This window comes from Truncatella angustata, assembly GCF_020726525.1.
Source record: "Truncatella angustata strain MPI-SDFR-AT-0073 chromosome Unknown BKA67scaffold_6, whole genome shotgun sequence".
Taxonomy (NCBI): Eukaryota; Fungi; Ascomycota; class Sordariomycetes; order Amphisphaeriales; family Sporocadaceae; genus Truncatella; species Truncatella angustata.
The window spans coordinates 686,064-701,419 of record NW_025763386.1 but is presented as its reverse complement, the minus strand read 5'-3'; the positions used below and the strand labels follow the sequence as shown (position 1 = coordinate 701,419).

The 15,356-nt window shown below is 50.6% G+C and overlaps 6 protein-coding genes across 6 annotated transcripts; 4 read left to right on the top strand and 2 right to left on the bottom strand.

The window, feature by feature from the left end:
- Window positions 1-146: 146 nt before the first annotated feature.
- On the bottom strand, window positions 147-2,000 carry BKA67DRAFT_334067 (uncharacterized protein). Its single transcript, XM_046096258.1, has one exon. The coding sequence runs from the start codon at window positions 1,633-1,635 to the stop codon at window positions 373-375; it is 1,263 nt and encodes a 420-aa protein (XP_045955938.1). The 5' UTR covers window positions 1,636-2,000; the 3' UTR covers window positions 147-372.
- A 351-nt stretch (window positions 2,001-2,351) lies between these two features.
- BKA67DRAFT_660450 (Alpha/Beta hydrolase protein) lies at window positions 2,352-3,974 on the top strand (the record flags this gene model as incomplete). The annotated part of the gene is made up of 1 exon (XM_046107628.1): window positions 2,352-3,974. The coding sequence occupies one exon, from the start codon at window positions 2,352-2,354 to the stop codon at window positions 3,972-3,974; it is 1,623 nt and encodes a 540-aa protein (XP_045955937.1).
- A 513-nt stretch (window positions 3,975-4,487) lies between these two features.
- On the bottom strand, window positions 4,488-5,012 carry BKA67DRAFT_660449 (glutathione-dependent formaldehyde-activating, GFA; the record flags this gene model as incomplete). Its single annotated transcript, XM_046107627.1, has 1 exon — window positions 4,488-5,012. One exon carries the CDS (start codon window positions 5,010-5,012, stop codon window positions 4,488-4,490), a length of 525 nt encoding a protein of 174 aa, XP_045955936.1.
- An 877-nt stretch (window positions 5,013-5,889) lies between these two features.
- On the top strand, window positions 5,890-9,388 carry BKA67DRAFT_571530 (amidohydrolase). Its single transcript, XM_046103229.1, has one exon. It carries the CDS (start codon window positions 6,103-6,105, stop codon window positions 8,935-8,937), a length of 2,835 nt encoding a protein of 944 aa, XP_045955935.1. The 5' UTR covers window positions 5,890-6,102; the 3' UTR covers window positions 8,938-9,388.
- A 233-nt stretch (window positions 9,389-9,621) lies between these two features.
- On the top strand, window positions 9,622-10,497 carry BKA67DRAFT_660447 (uncharacterized protein; the record flags this gene model as incomplete). The annotated part of the gene is made up of 4 exons (XM_046107626.1): window positions 9,622-10,012; window positions 10,072-10,149; window positions 10,211-10,288; window positions 10,343-10,497. 4 exons carry the CDS (start codon window positions 9,622-9,624, stop codon window positions 10,495-10,497), a joined length of 702 nt encoding a protein of 233 aa, XP_045955934.1.
- A 2,657-nt stretch (window positions 10,498-13,154) lies between these two features.
- Window positions 13,155-14,377, top strand: BKA67DRAFT_521743 (starch binding domain-containing protein; the record flags this gene model as incomplete). Its single annotated transcript, XM_046098306.1, has 2 exons — window positions 13,155-13,253; window positions 13,316-14,377. 2 exons carry the CDS (start codon window positions 13,155-13,157, stop codon window positions 14,375-14,377), a joined length of 1,161 nt encoding a protein of 386 aa, XP_045955933.1.
- Between the last annotated feature and the right edge of the window lie 979 nt (window positions 14,378-15,356).

Sequence of the window (15,356 nt, the reverse complement as noted above, 5' to 3'; positions counted from 1 at the left end):
CGGGATTTGGATGAGCAGGGCCAGACACATTGCGATTAAAGCGGGAGAGGCGGAGGGAGGGAGCTGATGCTGGTAAGGAGCTGGGTTGTGTGATTGGCTGCTGCATGATGGTGGGATGCACAACATAGGCTGCATTTATCGCACATCATGTGAAGCTCCTTTTCAACACAGTGTCAACTCAGAAACGAGAGTCTCTCTCAGAGGCCTCGTCAGATCTCAAAACCCACATCTTTAGTGTTGAAGATGAATATATGAGAAGACTACTTCTGTTTAATCGGACGAATGCTCGCATGTGAGATCAAGGCAAGTGCGCATGTTGTTTAAGAGGCAGTCAATGATTCCTGATGGCCTGCAACCATGTCCTTGGGTTCATTACCATGAAGGGTCCGCCTCTAAAGCCCTTCGCAAGTCCTCAACAACATCTCTGATCTTCTCGGGACTGGGCCCGCCACTGCTATCTACGCTCTCGAGCTCCTTCTCCAACAAATCGCGATATTGCGGGCGGTCGAGTAGCGGACACTGAACCTGAACGCTTTGGCGTCTGTGCCCTGGTAGCAGGCCTAATATCCTCTGGCTCCGATCGAGGTAATGTATAATCATGGTGCAAAACATCAATCCCTCAAGCCGTGCGTCCCATACGCAGAGGCTGCCAATTTGGAAGAAACGGACCGAGTTGATATCAACTGCCTCGTTGCTCTTGAGATATTTCAGATTGTTCAGAATCTTCGCGCACATCATCGTGAGAATGCTGATAAGCTGTACATAACAGTTGATAATCACCTTGACAAGCGCAGTCGCGGGCGTAGTTGGTCTTGATGTCGAACTAGAGCGAGACGGCCTTGAGAACAATTTCTCCCAGCACCTTTCCGTCAACGCCGTGGCAGTAAACAGACCCAACGCCTCCCCATGAATTTCGGCATTGCTCTCCATGTCGAATATATCACTGGTGTCACGGCCTGGGGCATGCTTGCGGATAATCCATTCCACGTTGTTGATGGCATCGTAGAATTTCTGAAATGATGCGAGTGTCCTTTCTGCGAATGCATAGCTACACACGTCCACGTATGTAGGATTGGGGCAGAGGTCGGGTAATGACCTCGTGTCAACCCACCTGCGCCTGGCTTCGATCCACTGTGCATGTAGCTCGATGTTAATTTCTGACAGGTCTTTGAGACATTGATGCATGTCCAGCACGGGATACATCTGTTTCATGGTCCCTGGTGTTGCTCCGTGTACAGAACTGGCGAGAGGGTTGAAGATGTCGATATTCCTAAAGTCGTTATTGGTCCGGATCCTAACCACGTCCAAGCCATCATGGACGTTATCCTGCTCAAGCAGATTTGGGACAATGCTGCTAATGTCATCAAGTGCGAGACTTGACGGCATTGCCTGGTCGGTGCCAGGAACCGATTCTGGCGTCGTAGGCCTTATGACGCTTGAAGCAGCAGCTGGAGGATTCTGTCGCGATTTTCTTGGCCGACCGGGACGTCTTGTCGCTGCCATCTGACAGGGCTTCCCCAGACGGATACATCGTTGACAGTTGGCCTGGTTCTCGTCACGCAAGCACTTGAGTCGTTGTTGGCGACAACAATCACAAGCCGTCCGCCGAAGAGCATTTCGGCCGGAGGAATTCATATTCTTCAAGCACGTGCAAAATGAATTGTACCTGTAATAGTTATCCCGAGGTCACAGCTTTGTTTGAGAGTCCTTGCACCATGCCGTCCGGAGGGTTTCCAGCATACATGTTTGCGAAACTCTCCGAGTCCGATCTCACAGTGTCGAATGGGGGCCACAACCAAAGCGTCATAACCGGAGCAAGACATGGCAGCCTGGTATGTGTTCATCGTAGCATATCAATGAACGCAGCGCGAAGATCCGCCCACTTTCAATATCTGTGCATCTAGCGAACAACGATGTACAGGAATACTCCTGTAGAGTGGCTAAAGCGCTGTTCTTCTGGTGTTGTCCGGGTCTCGGCGACCACTGGGTCCACTGCGTATGCGGAACAAAGATGATTACGCTTCCCCGCGGTTATCTGCCGAGCAACCTAACCGATTGAGCCCTCGACACTTGGTCTGCACCGGCGCAAGAATGTCGTCTAGGAGAAATCCTCATAGTTGCATCCCCCCCTCAAGGTATGGGGGGAGTCAACTACTGACCCGATGCTCTCATCTAAAAGACTGGAGGATCGAATTCTCCATCGCAAAGTTCTAGGGGTAAAAGTTTACCCCGCGTTCCCCGGAAGCCCTCTGTTCAACAAACTATATACAGACGCCTCTGGGAACGGACAAACTTTGCCCATTCTTCTTCGCCATAGTAAGAATTGACCCTCTCATTGCATTCTCTCCAAGATGTCTCCCCCTGGTATGCTTTGTGTGACCATGCAGCCGAAGCCCGAGCTGCTCGAAGCACAATTTCACGAATGGTATAACAATGAGCATGGCCCGACTCGTCTACGCCTGCCGCAGATCTTCACGAATGGACTGAGATACCGACAGATTGACGGGAAAGAACCGATTTACCTTGCTGCATACGATGTGACTGCTATGTCACACTTGGAAACAGAGACATACACGACACTTAGAGCAAATAGATCCCCGCGAGAAGCCCAAACAATTGGTCAAGTTGCTGTCAACAGATACTTCTGGGACCTAGTGACGGCTAAGCAAGCTCCACTATTCATCCCGATCGAAAAGTTGACGAACGACGAGGCCGAGGGGTTGGCACTGGTTGTTGTACAGATTGAGCTCAAGGGCGAAGCAGCGCAAGCAGAAGCCGAGGTCTTGAAGTGGTACAAGGAAGAACATATCGATATGCTGTCGAAAGTCCCGGGCTGGTTACGATCCCGAGTGTTCAGGACCTCAACTCTTGAGTCGGGAAGTCCTACACATATATGGGCGTTACACGATTACACCAAGGAGAACGGCCTTGGAGGTCATGAGTTCAAAGCGGCTACTTCGACTCCCTGGAAAGACGAGGTCACCTCGAAGTACGCGAATATCAAGGACAGACGGGTTTTCGGGTTGTTCTACGTCTTCGGACCGGCACCGAGGGATCTTTCCTCCCTATCCCAGCTACCAGCTGAGACTTCATCCTTCAAGGCCGCAGACGCCAAAACCACTACCACTAACGACCCGCAGCCCATAATCACCTCATATATCACGACCCCTGACGGTCTGTCGATACCATATCAGCTCGAAGGTAACCCTGACCCGAAGGCACCCGTCATCGCATTTTGCAACTCGCTCCTCACGTCTCTGCATATGTGGGATAAGTTCGTGGCCATCTTGAAGGAGAAGCGCCCACAATACCAAATCTTACGCTATGACACAAGAGGGCGACACTCCATACCATCACCTACTCCAGTCACCCTTGATAAGGTCTCTGATGATTTAAGCTACCTCCTGGAAGCTCTGCGCATCCCCAAGCTGAATACTTTGATCGGCGTGTCAATGGGTGGAGCAACGACACTGAAGTTTGTGCTCAAATATCCCGAAAGGCTGGCCAAGTTCGTCGCTTGCGATTTCAATGTCAACTCGAGTGCTGCAAACACGGAAGCATGGAAGGGACGGATTTCTATAGCAGAGACTCCCCTGGAAGATGGAAGTCCTGGCATTGAGAAGCTCGCAGGTCAGACCGTCGAGAGGTGGTTCCACCCTAATACCATGAGTAAGACGGAGACTGTCCAATGGATTACGGAGCAGGTCGCCACCAACGACATTGAGGGCTTCAGGTATGGTTGCCAAGCTCTCTGGGACTACGACATGAAGGCCGAAATGAAGGATTGCCAGGTTCCCGGCTTACTCGTCGTCGGAGAGGGTGACGGAAAGGGTGCTCTGGTCAAGGCGATGGATGGTTTCAAGGCCAATCTTGGTGCTAAAGGTAGTGACCTTGCGATTGTGCCTGAAGCTGGGCATTTGCCAATGTGCGAGAACCCGGAGGGTTTCTGGAAGGCTATTGAGAGTTTCATATAGGGATTCGATCGAGCTGTTCTTGTTGGCTCATATATTCCAAGACATTCAAAGTGGCTGACTCAACTTTGAATATCTTCCATTTCACCAACATAATGCCAATCGCCAATCTGAACGTATGCATACCTGTCACTACCTGTGGGCTAACATGGCAGCACTAAGCGGCCATGGCTCTGCATTCGTCGGTACAGGGTATTCGCGTGTGCTCGAGATCATCTCAAGATTGCCGATGAAGCCAATGGCGGCGGTATGACGAGGCATAGCACAACTGACTTGCCTTGTGGCATGTAGACACAGCCAATCGTTCCACTATAGATGCAGTCGCTTTGGGATGCGATCTACAAAGAAACCCGTCAACTTGTCCCTCCATCTGTGTATGAGCTACCAAAGCAGGATTCCTATCCAAGAACTGTGCCGAAGTTGTGGCTGTTGCCATGCTTAGGTAATAGACAGGATCTGAAGTCTACGACCTGGGATACCCGGCTATGCTTCAGAACCGTCTCATTGTCCCAGGTATCAATTAAGGCTAGCCTCCAATGCCCGGTTCAATCTTTCCAGCCTGTCCTGTGGCCAATAGTCCGGTAGATCATAAAACTCATCCACAAATGGTACTTCACCCGTCAACACCACCCACGGCTGTTTGGTGCTGGTGTAGATATGCATCTCCGGCTCGAACCCCGCCACATCCGGCTCGTCGAGAGTGCCTACCCGGATGATCCTGATGTGGTCCCCGCCATGTTTGCCGTAGTTACTCCACACGGCCACGCGGCAGTGAGGGCATCGCGCTATGGTCTGTGGAGTGCCCGACTCAGTCGACGTCGGGACGAGCTCTGGCTGTGCGGGGGTGGTGACATTGACCAGGCCGGCTTCATACATGGCGTTCAGCGCGAACGCGGATCCCGTCTCGCGCTGGCAGTACCGACAATGGCACGCGTGTATATATATCGGACGTGAGGGGAGACTATAGCGAATCGTCCGGCAAGCACAGCCACCTGTGAAAGGACCCTGGGGCTTGGCAGACGCTGGAGTGTTTGATGCCATTTTTGTTTGAATCTTATTATCGTTGGAAAGCAGACAAGATCAGAATATAGTTTCGGATTGCTAATGGCGCGCCGCACGTCATGTACCTTGCTTTGCCGCGCTTTTGTAGGTATTTTAATTGAAGTCGAGTGTGTCACGAGTAACACCGTCCAATCACGTCATCACCCTTAGCTGTGGTGTTATAACTTGGTATAATCACAACATCAGATGCTATGGCACGAATCCTTTTCTTTGACATGCGTTAACCCCATCCAACGGAGTCAAAATTTCTGCTTTTTCTTTTTGTATAGCAATGGTGCTACTATAGAAATGCCTAAATTTGTACTCTAAATGGCTAACAATTCAAGGCAGCTTTCAATTGCTCTTCGAGTCCCACTGGGTGCTGTTGTGTAGCCTAAGGATTTTGATAGACCACGGGCTATACCGCGTTCCAATCACAGCTGTTGCTAGAACTTGACGTATTATTTCATATGATTTCAATCTCTGAAGTCTTGGCACCTGCGATCACGGAAATATTCTTCTGTACAGTCGGCTCCGTTTCATGCCGCCTGCCAACCGACCTAACGTGCGGATCGCATAAGCGTTGAGAGGTCTTGTGGAATCATCTTGCCAGGCTGCGATGACGCGCCACTTATATCGGATGCATTGAACCGACGTGGGAGGAAGAACTAAACGACTATACGAGTCTCGTAATACGTCTCAATGTATATTGCTATATCCACGATTTTCATGGTCAGAAACATCCAAAGACTTGGGTTCAAAATAGACGTAGAAAGCGATTCATCGCGAAGAGAAGGGGGGAAAATAGTTACATTAACAAAGTTGTTCTTCTTGTTGTTGGGATAATTCAAGTTAACTAATACTCGAAGCTCTCACGCAAGTCGCGCAATCGTCCAGGGGTTCATGACAATCGAGGGGCTGGTTCCCCAGAACCCCACTCTAATGCGACATGACCTTCTCTTCTAAGTTAAGGCGTGATTAGCCTCAATGGTGATATCATGGAGCATTTGATCCGATGGAAACGAATTGATAAACTTCCTTCTCTTTTTTTTCCTTCTTTTTTCCATCCAGTTCAAGGACAACAATCGAGATGGAATCTGAAAAGGGTCTGGGTGAGCTGCCACCATACAGCGCTGTAGAGAGCCAGCAATGGCGCAAGCGCCGGTCGCTACGCCGGTCGCGAGGCCTAAAGTATCTAGCGCTGGCATGTCTTGGCTTTATCGGATACGCGCAGTGGAGACAGATCACGGCGCCTGTGACGATATTGTCTATTGAGAAGCTCCAGGCGGATTTGGCGGTTTGCTCCAGGCTGCAGTCGAAGCCGCAGGACCCAATTGGCCTCGGCCGTGAGCGCAATGCGCGTTACATCGATGGCCATAAGCCAACGCTCATCAAGAATGCTACCGTCTGGGTGGGCGAGCCTGAAGAGGGTACCAGTCCTGAAGATGCGCACGCGGGCAAGGGCTTTTCGTGGATCGTCGCGGATGTCTACTTGGAGCACGGTCTAATCAAGGAGGTCGGTAAAGACCTCGACCTGAGTGCTCTGTCTTCCGATGTTATCGTTTGGGACGCAGAGGGTCGACAGCTCACATCTGGAATCATCGACATGCACAGCCACTCCGGCGTGGACTCGCTTCCACAGCTTGTCGGCAACGAGGACACCAACGAGATGTCTTCTGATATCACACCCTACGTGAGATCCATCGATGGCATCAACCCTCTTGACCATCAGATTCAGGTCATCAAGTCGGGCGGTGTCACAACCAGTCTCGTCTTGCCTGGCTCAGGAAACAACATCGGCGGTGAAGCCTTCGTTATCAAGCATGCTGTCGGGAAGGCAGACGGCCGAAATGAAACATCAGCAACGGACATGCTGGCTGATCCTGACCGAAACTGGCGCTACATGAAGATGGCTTGCGGAGAAAATGCAAAGCGAGTCTACGGCAAGGTCGGCGAGCATGGTCCTGTCAGCAGACTCGGAGAATCGTGGGAGTTTCGTCATGCCTTTGAGCAGGCAGCAAATCTCATTCGGTCACAAGACGATTGGTGTACTCAGGCTTATGCGAATGGTGTTCATACTATGTCTACTTACCTCCCACAGGAGCTGAAGTGGGAATCGCTCAGTGCCGCTCTTCGAGGACAAGTCCACATCAACACCCATTGTTACACAATTCCCGACCTGGAGGCTTTTGTCGACCACACGAACGAGTTCAAATTTCCCATCCGTGCCTTCCATCATGCTCACCAGACCTTCCTTGTCCCCGAGATCCTGAAGCGCGCCTGGGGTCCTTCACCGCCTGCATCCGCCCTTTTCGCGGACAACATGTGGTACAAGGCGGAGAGCTACGTTGGATCCGAGTATGCAGGCAAAATTCTATATGAGAATGGCTTGACGCCCATTTACGTCAGTGACAACCCTGTTCTCAATGCCCAGCATGTTCTCTTCGAGGCTGCTAAAGCTTTCGGCTACGGTCTTCCTTACCACGCTGCGCTCGCTGCTGTGACAACTGCACCCGCTGAGCGCTTAGGGCTTGGACAGCGACTTGGAAAGATCAAGCCCGGATACGATGCCGACGTTGCTGTTTGGGATAGTGATCCGCTAAGCATCGGTGCCGCTCCTGTACAAGTATGGATTGATGGTACCGCACAGTTTGAAGATCCTGTCGAGCTGGCGAAGCCACATGCTGCTCCTATAGATGCAGCCAGAGAGCCGGTAGAGATCCCAGTAGAACCTGTTGCAGTCACGGACGTTGTTTTCACTGGTGTATCCACGTCTTTCCTACCGCTCCTCCCCAAAGACATTGCTCAATCATTGGAGAGCGAGAACTTCACCGTCTCTATCTCAAATGGCAAGATTCAGTGCATTGGTTCGTGCGCCAAAGAGCTTCAAGCAGCGTCAAAATCTGGTGTCAAGGTTGTTCACCTCAAGAACGGACATATTAGCAAGGGATTCGTTGCGTTTGGCTCATTGATCGGCCTAAATGCGATTGACGCCGAGCGGGATACCGACAATGGAGGAAGCACCGAAAACTTCAGCCGCGGTGTCGACGGCCTTCGTCTGGATTCGAAGAAACTACAGTTCGCTCACAGATATGGTGTCACCCGTGCGATCACTGCCCCCAAATTCAGCGGCCAGGGAACACACTTTGGTACCAGTGTGGGCTTCAAGACGAGTGCACTTCACACTCTCGAGGAGGGTGCAATCTTCGCTGACGATGTTGCTGTACACTGGACGCTCGACAATGCCTCCAAGAGTGGCAAAGGATCTGTCTCCGCCGCACTGGGTGCCCTTCGTCACAAACTGCTCAAGGCTGTCGACGCTGGTAACATTACCGCAGCCGATGCCTTCACTGAGGAGGCATATCTGAAGAAGGTCGTTAATGGCGAACTACCACTGTCTCTCACCGTCCAGAGCGTTGATGGCATCGCTGGCGCGTTGAAGCTGAAGAAGCAGATTGAAGAGGCTAGCGGCTCTACAATCACAGTCGTGATTATCGGCGGTGCTGAATCTTATCTTGTCGCAGATGAATTGGCTGCTGCCAAGGTTGGCGTTGTTCTGTCGCCTCTGTTGTCTTATCGTGCTAGTTGGGATGAGCGCCGCGCACTTACCGGCGCACCATTGACGAACGGCACCGCTATTGACAAACTGATTGATGCTGGCGTTGTCACGGCTATTGGGCTCGAGGAGGATTGGTTGGTTCGCGACCTGGCTGTCCTCGCTGGTATTGCTTACGCGAACGGAGAAGGCAGACTTGGGCAGAAGGATGCCTTAGATTTGGTCAGCAGCAACGTCTACAAGATCCTTGGATTGAAGTCCCCCGAGGCCGCTGAAGATTTCATCATCTATGAGGGTAACCCATTAGAGATCGGTGCACAAGTCAAAGCTGTTGGCTCTGGCTCGTCTACTGTGACATTGATTCAGTGATTAGGTAACGACACTGATTGTCGGTCAGATCTCGTGTAATATGAAACAAATAATCCAACGAATCGAATAACTTCCAATTGCCTTCACGACCATCTGTCAGGGCTGTCTCGCCGTCTTGATCGAACCTCCGTTTTGATAGAATTGTTACAACGTTAAAATGCAAGTGCGCCTCGATGCGAACTCGCCCAGGTCTTATTTTGGGACGTCTCTTTTCAAATACGGCAATACAAAATTGCTTGTTCACTGGCTGACAGCCAGCGGAAATTGAGACCGAGCTTAATGATCGGGGGCAAATGAATTGGAGCGTCGCTAGGAATGAACATGCCATAAGTAGACCCACCAATGATGGGGTGGCCGAGTGCTAGCAGGGCAGCATACCTCCCTACTAGATAGTGCGAGAGGAGTCGCGGTTTCATGAAGATTAGGACTTAAATAGACTACATTAATTCACGATGACTTCCCTACGTAAGCCAGCCGCCACGCGTCTCCGCCAACTGTGATTGACGATTATGGAGCTGCCGCAAATGCATTGATGAATAGAATTCGGACCCATAGTACAGTTTCAATAAATACCTTCAATCCGTGCCTATGATCTGGACAAGACTTGACATGTTCTGGGCATCTGCAGTCCTTCATCTATATTCCAACTACAGATACAATCACTAGAACAACGTGCTGGTCACGATGCGTCAATACTTTCTCCCGGCGGCCATCTGCCTTGCCCAGGTGGCACGCGCAGAGTTTGGAAACTCGTTCTACCTCGGCCCTTTCTCCGGAGGCCAGTATATCACGAAGGCGACCTATTCTTTGAGCGCGCCAAGCGTGCCTACTGGGTTCGACAGCTCCGACACCAGCCTGTGGCTCTCGATCTGGGTCGGCGTGCAGCAGTCATCAGAGGACGTTGACAACGAGAACCTGGTTCAGCCCCTGCTGAACTGGTGCCTCGACAATGAGTCTTGCGGCTGCGATGCAGACGAGACTCAGTGGTGTGTTGCCGCTAATACGTATACGCCTTCCGGGCAGGAGGGAGAATCCTATGTTGTAGTGCCGTCCGATGCCGTTCTCGATTTTGAGAGTACGATAAGCCGACTTTTTTGTGTTGTGGTGTGCTCTGAACTGACTGACGTTATGTAGTCGCTGTCAACTCATCGACCAGCTATATCGACCAGAAGGTCTGGATCAACGGAGAACTGGTTTCGCAGAAGTCTGACTGTAAGCTTGCTAACCACTGGTTCCATGAATAATGGGAAAAAACAACTAACACATTGTGTAGCCCAGGGAATGAAGCCTGGGGTTATCTATAGCGCCAATGAATGCTCCGACGCCAACTGTGGCACTCTCCCTGCATTCAGTAAGTTTCAAATCTGCAAAGGGACAGCTAGCTCCAGAACTAACAACGATGTAGGCTGGACAAACATGACCTTGACCTTTAACGAGGCGATTGATACCGTCGAGCCGGCTCTCAACGTCGCGACTTCCACTGGCTTCACAACTTCTGACGGCGGCATTACCTGGACAGCCGATGAGATCAACATGGGCAAAGACACGGCTTGGTCTTGAACAATTCGCGTCCGGTGACTTTCGATTTCGCGAGCCAAAGCGACATCTTGCCACCAGACATTCGCTTCGCGGATATATTGTATATATCTCCCTTCCCTTATCCAGGGCCCTACCTTTTCCTTTGTCTAAAGTCTGTGTCTTATCAAATGGAGGGTTGTTACTGGCGATGAGTCGCACAATGAAGAGTTTGCGACTAGCCAATACATGCAATATACAATCCAGGAAAATGTGATTTGTTATCCTGTAAACAGTAGCAGTCATGATACAGAAATATTGGCCAGCAGTCGATGTCAGCATTGACGGTTTGCATTGTGATGTTGCATCATATAATCAAGCGAATGGCTTGCTTACATTCCTTTCTTAAAGGTTAAAACTTTAGCGATAACCGAAGACGGGTTTCTTGGTCTTGCTCCAAATTCAAGTGAACCGAGTGACGTTATAGAAACCCTTGATAGTGGCTGCACGCTTTTCGTGCTTCGGAGAAGAGAAACTGGTGGAGACTGATGAGTGGAAGTTGAAGGGTGAGGCGTATATCCGTGGCCTGACACACAGGTGGCAATAACTCCAAGCAGCAGACTGGGAAAAGACATGAGCATGCCTTCGAAGCTTTGAGGCATTTTTCGTCGATTCAAAGTCGCATTCACGCTGGCGGCAGCCATTGCACAAACACCATATCTTTTATTGCCTCGCTTCAGAGCTTGTGAGGTGTCGGAGTCTGATGTTCCCTGCCAGTGCTTTCTTGTATGTCCAGCTGATCTCTGGCTATCGATCTGAGTTGGTCGATCTGATGGGATGCCACAAGGGCAACGTGTACAATCCCTAGAATAGCTTTGTCGGCACACCATCTTCGTTAATTTGCCCACCGATAACGAGCCATTGTGACTTCAAGTCGCAGAGAAGGCGTCTGAAAACCATAGTGCACCGCAGTAACGCCGGCCACGTCGCTTACGTAGACCTCATTATCTCAAGAACCCGACTGAGCCTTGCAACCTCGCAAGGCCCAACCTCATTAAGCTCTCAAGCTCGTGGGTTTTCTACACAACGTTGTCCTATGGTCGGTCATTATTGACTAGCACTTTTTCTCCCACCAGATGGCGGCCTCTAACGTGTTATCAGGGGGTTGAATGCTGAATCTCGGGAAACGGGCGAATATCAGTGCGGATATTAAGCGCTTTAGCATTCTGATCCGATGATACTGGTGCTTTCATCACCCAAATACAAAAACTGCACTCGGTAACCCAATTAAAACACCGCACGAATTAGATGAAGTGGTTTCAATATGACGTTCCAAGTATAAAGCTAGAAACATCCGTTGTTGCACGAGGTGTGAGTGGCGTCAAAGCCCCAGAAAATGCTACAGCGTCTAGCTGTGGTCGTCATCAGTATGGAATCATGACGGAATACTCAAGATCTAACCTGAGAGGATCTCTCGGCGCTAACCACCGCCTAAGAATACAAGATTTGGTTATAGGATCGGCACCCGATATCTGCGTAACGGCCTAGAATGTGCCCAGCGGAACTGGCATGAGAATCACACAAATTTATCGCATAGTCTCGAAATTTGCTACCTGCACATGCTTAGTGTGAACCTTGTGCACATCCGGCATGTCATTCGTAGCCAAGCCAGCTGGACAGCGGGCTGAATGTCACCTCAGACGGCGCTGGGGAAGCTTGCGATGTTATAGCGCCCACTATAGCCCCACGCATCTACCCCACAAACCTGGGGTTGGCAGCTGTTCATTGACGGCATTTTAAGCATCAATTTTTTTATTTCGTGGGGCTCGGCTTGTCGCTCCGCATGAGGCCGATAAAAGCACCGAGACTACCCAGACTCTGTTGCTTTTCCGGCTTCTGAGTAAAGCATTGTCGGAGTTCTCCAGATTTGAACGTCAACCGCGGCGCACGTGTCGGCAACAAGCGACTTAGCGATCTCCAGGGGGGTTGCAAAGGTTCAACTTGGCCCTCAGTGGTGAGCTTGCAATTAGGAAGGCCCGTAACTTTTGTCTTTATCTCGGCCTCTCTCGTGCTCACGTGGGCAGCGCACATCTCAAAACAAGTCTATCCGCCGAAGGCGAATCTACTCTCTGATACCCCCCTCGACCATACAGACCGTATGCAACGGCTGGTCAAACCGCTACTAGTGCTTGAACCAAGAAAAAGAAGACTTTCGGGGGTTTCGATGAACAAATAAATGAGCCGATTTCGGCTAACTAATCAAGCTCATTATCGCGTGTTAACAGCGAACTTGAATGAGACCCGGAGTAAAGAGTATGGCGGTTGCCGCCCAGGGATTCGGGCCTTCTGTCAAGGCAACCCCATACCATCCCCATGGGTAAAAGTATGAACCATGTGCGCCACAACTCCGCCATGTTGGGATTCGCTGGTTTTAGTTCCCAGTGGAGCAGAAAGTAGATTCTCGTCCTTGTTGATGATAGTGGCACGTTTTTCAAGCCGCGCTGGCTTGTCTAGAGGTCTTCTCCGCCTGGCATTTTGTCGCTTTCAACTTACGTTGGGCCCATCGTGACTCTTTAGGATGGACCGCGTCGAATTAGTATAAGTAAGCGACCGTCTCCCTCTTTACCTATATTGTCTGCATCACGCACAAGTCAAGAAATATATCATCATCATCGCTCTACTCGGCCGTGAAGTCATTCAAGATGGTGACTCCCGCTATTCTCTCGTTGATCTTCGCCTCTTCGGTTGCTGGCCACGGATACCTTACTATTCCGTCCAGTCGTACCCGTCTTGGGTTTGAAGTAAGTGAAGATCATCAAAGACAAGCAAATACGATGATCGGTTCCTAACTATATAATTCCAGTATGGTACCGACACATGCCCTGAGTGCACAATCTTGGAGCCTGTCGCCTCTTGGCCAGACCTCGATGTCGCCCCTGTCGGCCGCAGTGGGGTTTGCGGTTACAATGCACGTGTCAGCGTAGACTATAACACGCCGGGCGCCGCTTGGGGACAGTCGACTGTCGCAACATACACGCCGGGTCAGGTGGTTGATGTGCAGTGGTGTGTTGACGCCAACGGTGATCACGGTGGCATGTTCAGCTACCGTATCTGCCAGAACCAAACCATTGTCGACAAATTCTTGACCCCCGGTTACATCCCGACCACCGACGAAAAGCAGGCGGCTCAGGATTGCTTTGACGACGGGAACCTGGACTGTACCGATGTTTCAGGTCAGACATGTGGCTATAATCCCGACTGCAGCGCTGGTACAGCTTGTTACCGCAACGACTGGTTCACTTGCAACGCTTTTAACGCTGATAGCCGTCGTGGCTGTGAAGGTGTCGATAACGCAGCCCTAGGTTCATGCAAGACGACCATTGCTGGCGGATACACAGTTACAAAGAAGATTAAGATCCCGGACTATAGCTCAGACCACACCCTGTTGCAGTTCAAGTGGAATTCCTTCCAGACGGGTCAAATATATCTGTCCTGTGCCGACATTGCTATCAGTGGCAGCGGCTCGACAAACCCATCATCGACCGTGAAGACGTCGACTGTCTCTTCCACGGTCTCTTCTACAGCTACCAAGACCACTTCATCTGCGACTGCGACATCTACTGGGACAGTTGCTGTCACATTCAGTGAGTCTGTGACGACCGCATACGGGGATACCATCAAGCTTGTCGGCTCCATCTCTCAACTTGGCAGCTGGACCGTTGCCAGTGCGCCTGCGATGTCTGCTTCCTCGTACACTAGCACGAATCCATTATGGACCTACACTCTATCACTGCCGGCAGGAACGTCCTTTGAATACAAGTTCGTCAAGGTCACCAGTTCCGGTACCGTGACATGGGAGAGCGATCCCAACCGCTCTTACACCGTCCCAGCATCTGCTGCGACTGTTAGCACTTCATGGAGATAGAATATCCTGCTCCATGCGGTTACTTGTACAGATAATCTTGAACTTAAGGTATACTCAAATATCTAGCCTGCCATTACGACGGGAAGTGCCGTGTCTTGGCAGACGGATGTTGAAAATCCGGGAAGAAACGGTCGGGGTCGGTTGAAATGATGGCGTATCTGGATATATATGTTTTTTAAACCAATTGATTTACTACTTCAAGCAGGATATGTCACATCATTATGGTCTTTGTGCATGAAGCGGGTGCTGGATGCATAGTACCAATGTCAATTTCGGCTTAGACTAGTGTTTACTAAGTTAGACGCGCCATCAGTTCCATCCATGATCCATTATTTATAAGACAAGGAGCGGCCCCCTTGCAACGGCCGGCAAATTACTGTCGTGTAATGGATGGTAACCCGGTAATTGTCCTCGGCTTCAGTCGTTGGTGGGTCAATCCAAATTCCGCATTACCTCACTAGCATTGCTTTGTTGTAATTTGGGGATTGTACCACTAGCCAGGCAAGCCAGGGTAACCTGGAGCACAACAATTGAGTTGCACTACGGGTCTCAACACAAGCACTTACTCGCTGGCATGCCTTCAATGCTGAAATGCTAAAAAGCAAAGTAACACAACTCGAGGGGAAGAAAAACTGTTTGGAATGATGGTGGGCTTCTTATGACCTGTGCGAATGTTTTCCATCTGAGCTCCATCAATGATGTTTGGCAGTTTTGACGGATCCACACTCTCCACCAAGCCGAGTTTCACCATCGAGACAGGGACCCGATTGCCGGGATGGACCAAAGTCTCGGGGTCACCCTCCGTCTGAATTAGACTATGGATAGTACGATGACAAGGCCTTGCGAAGTCATCAGATGAAGTACCCCACAAAGGGATCCCGTCATGATCAATTTCGACTCCGGAGCATCTCGATCAGGTCTAGGCCTAGAGTCTGGACAATCTACTCGCGGATACGAGTTACCAAGGCCAAGGGGTGAT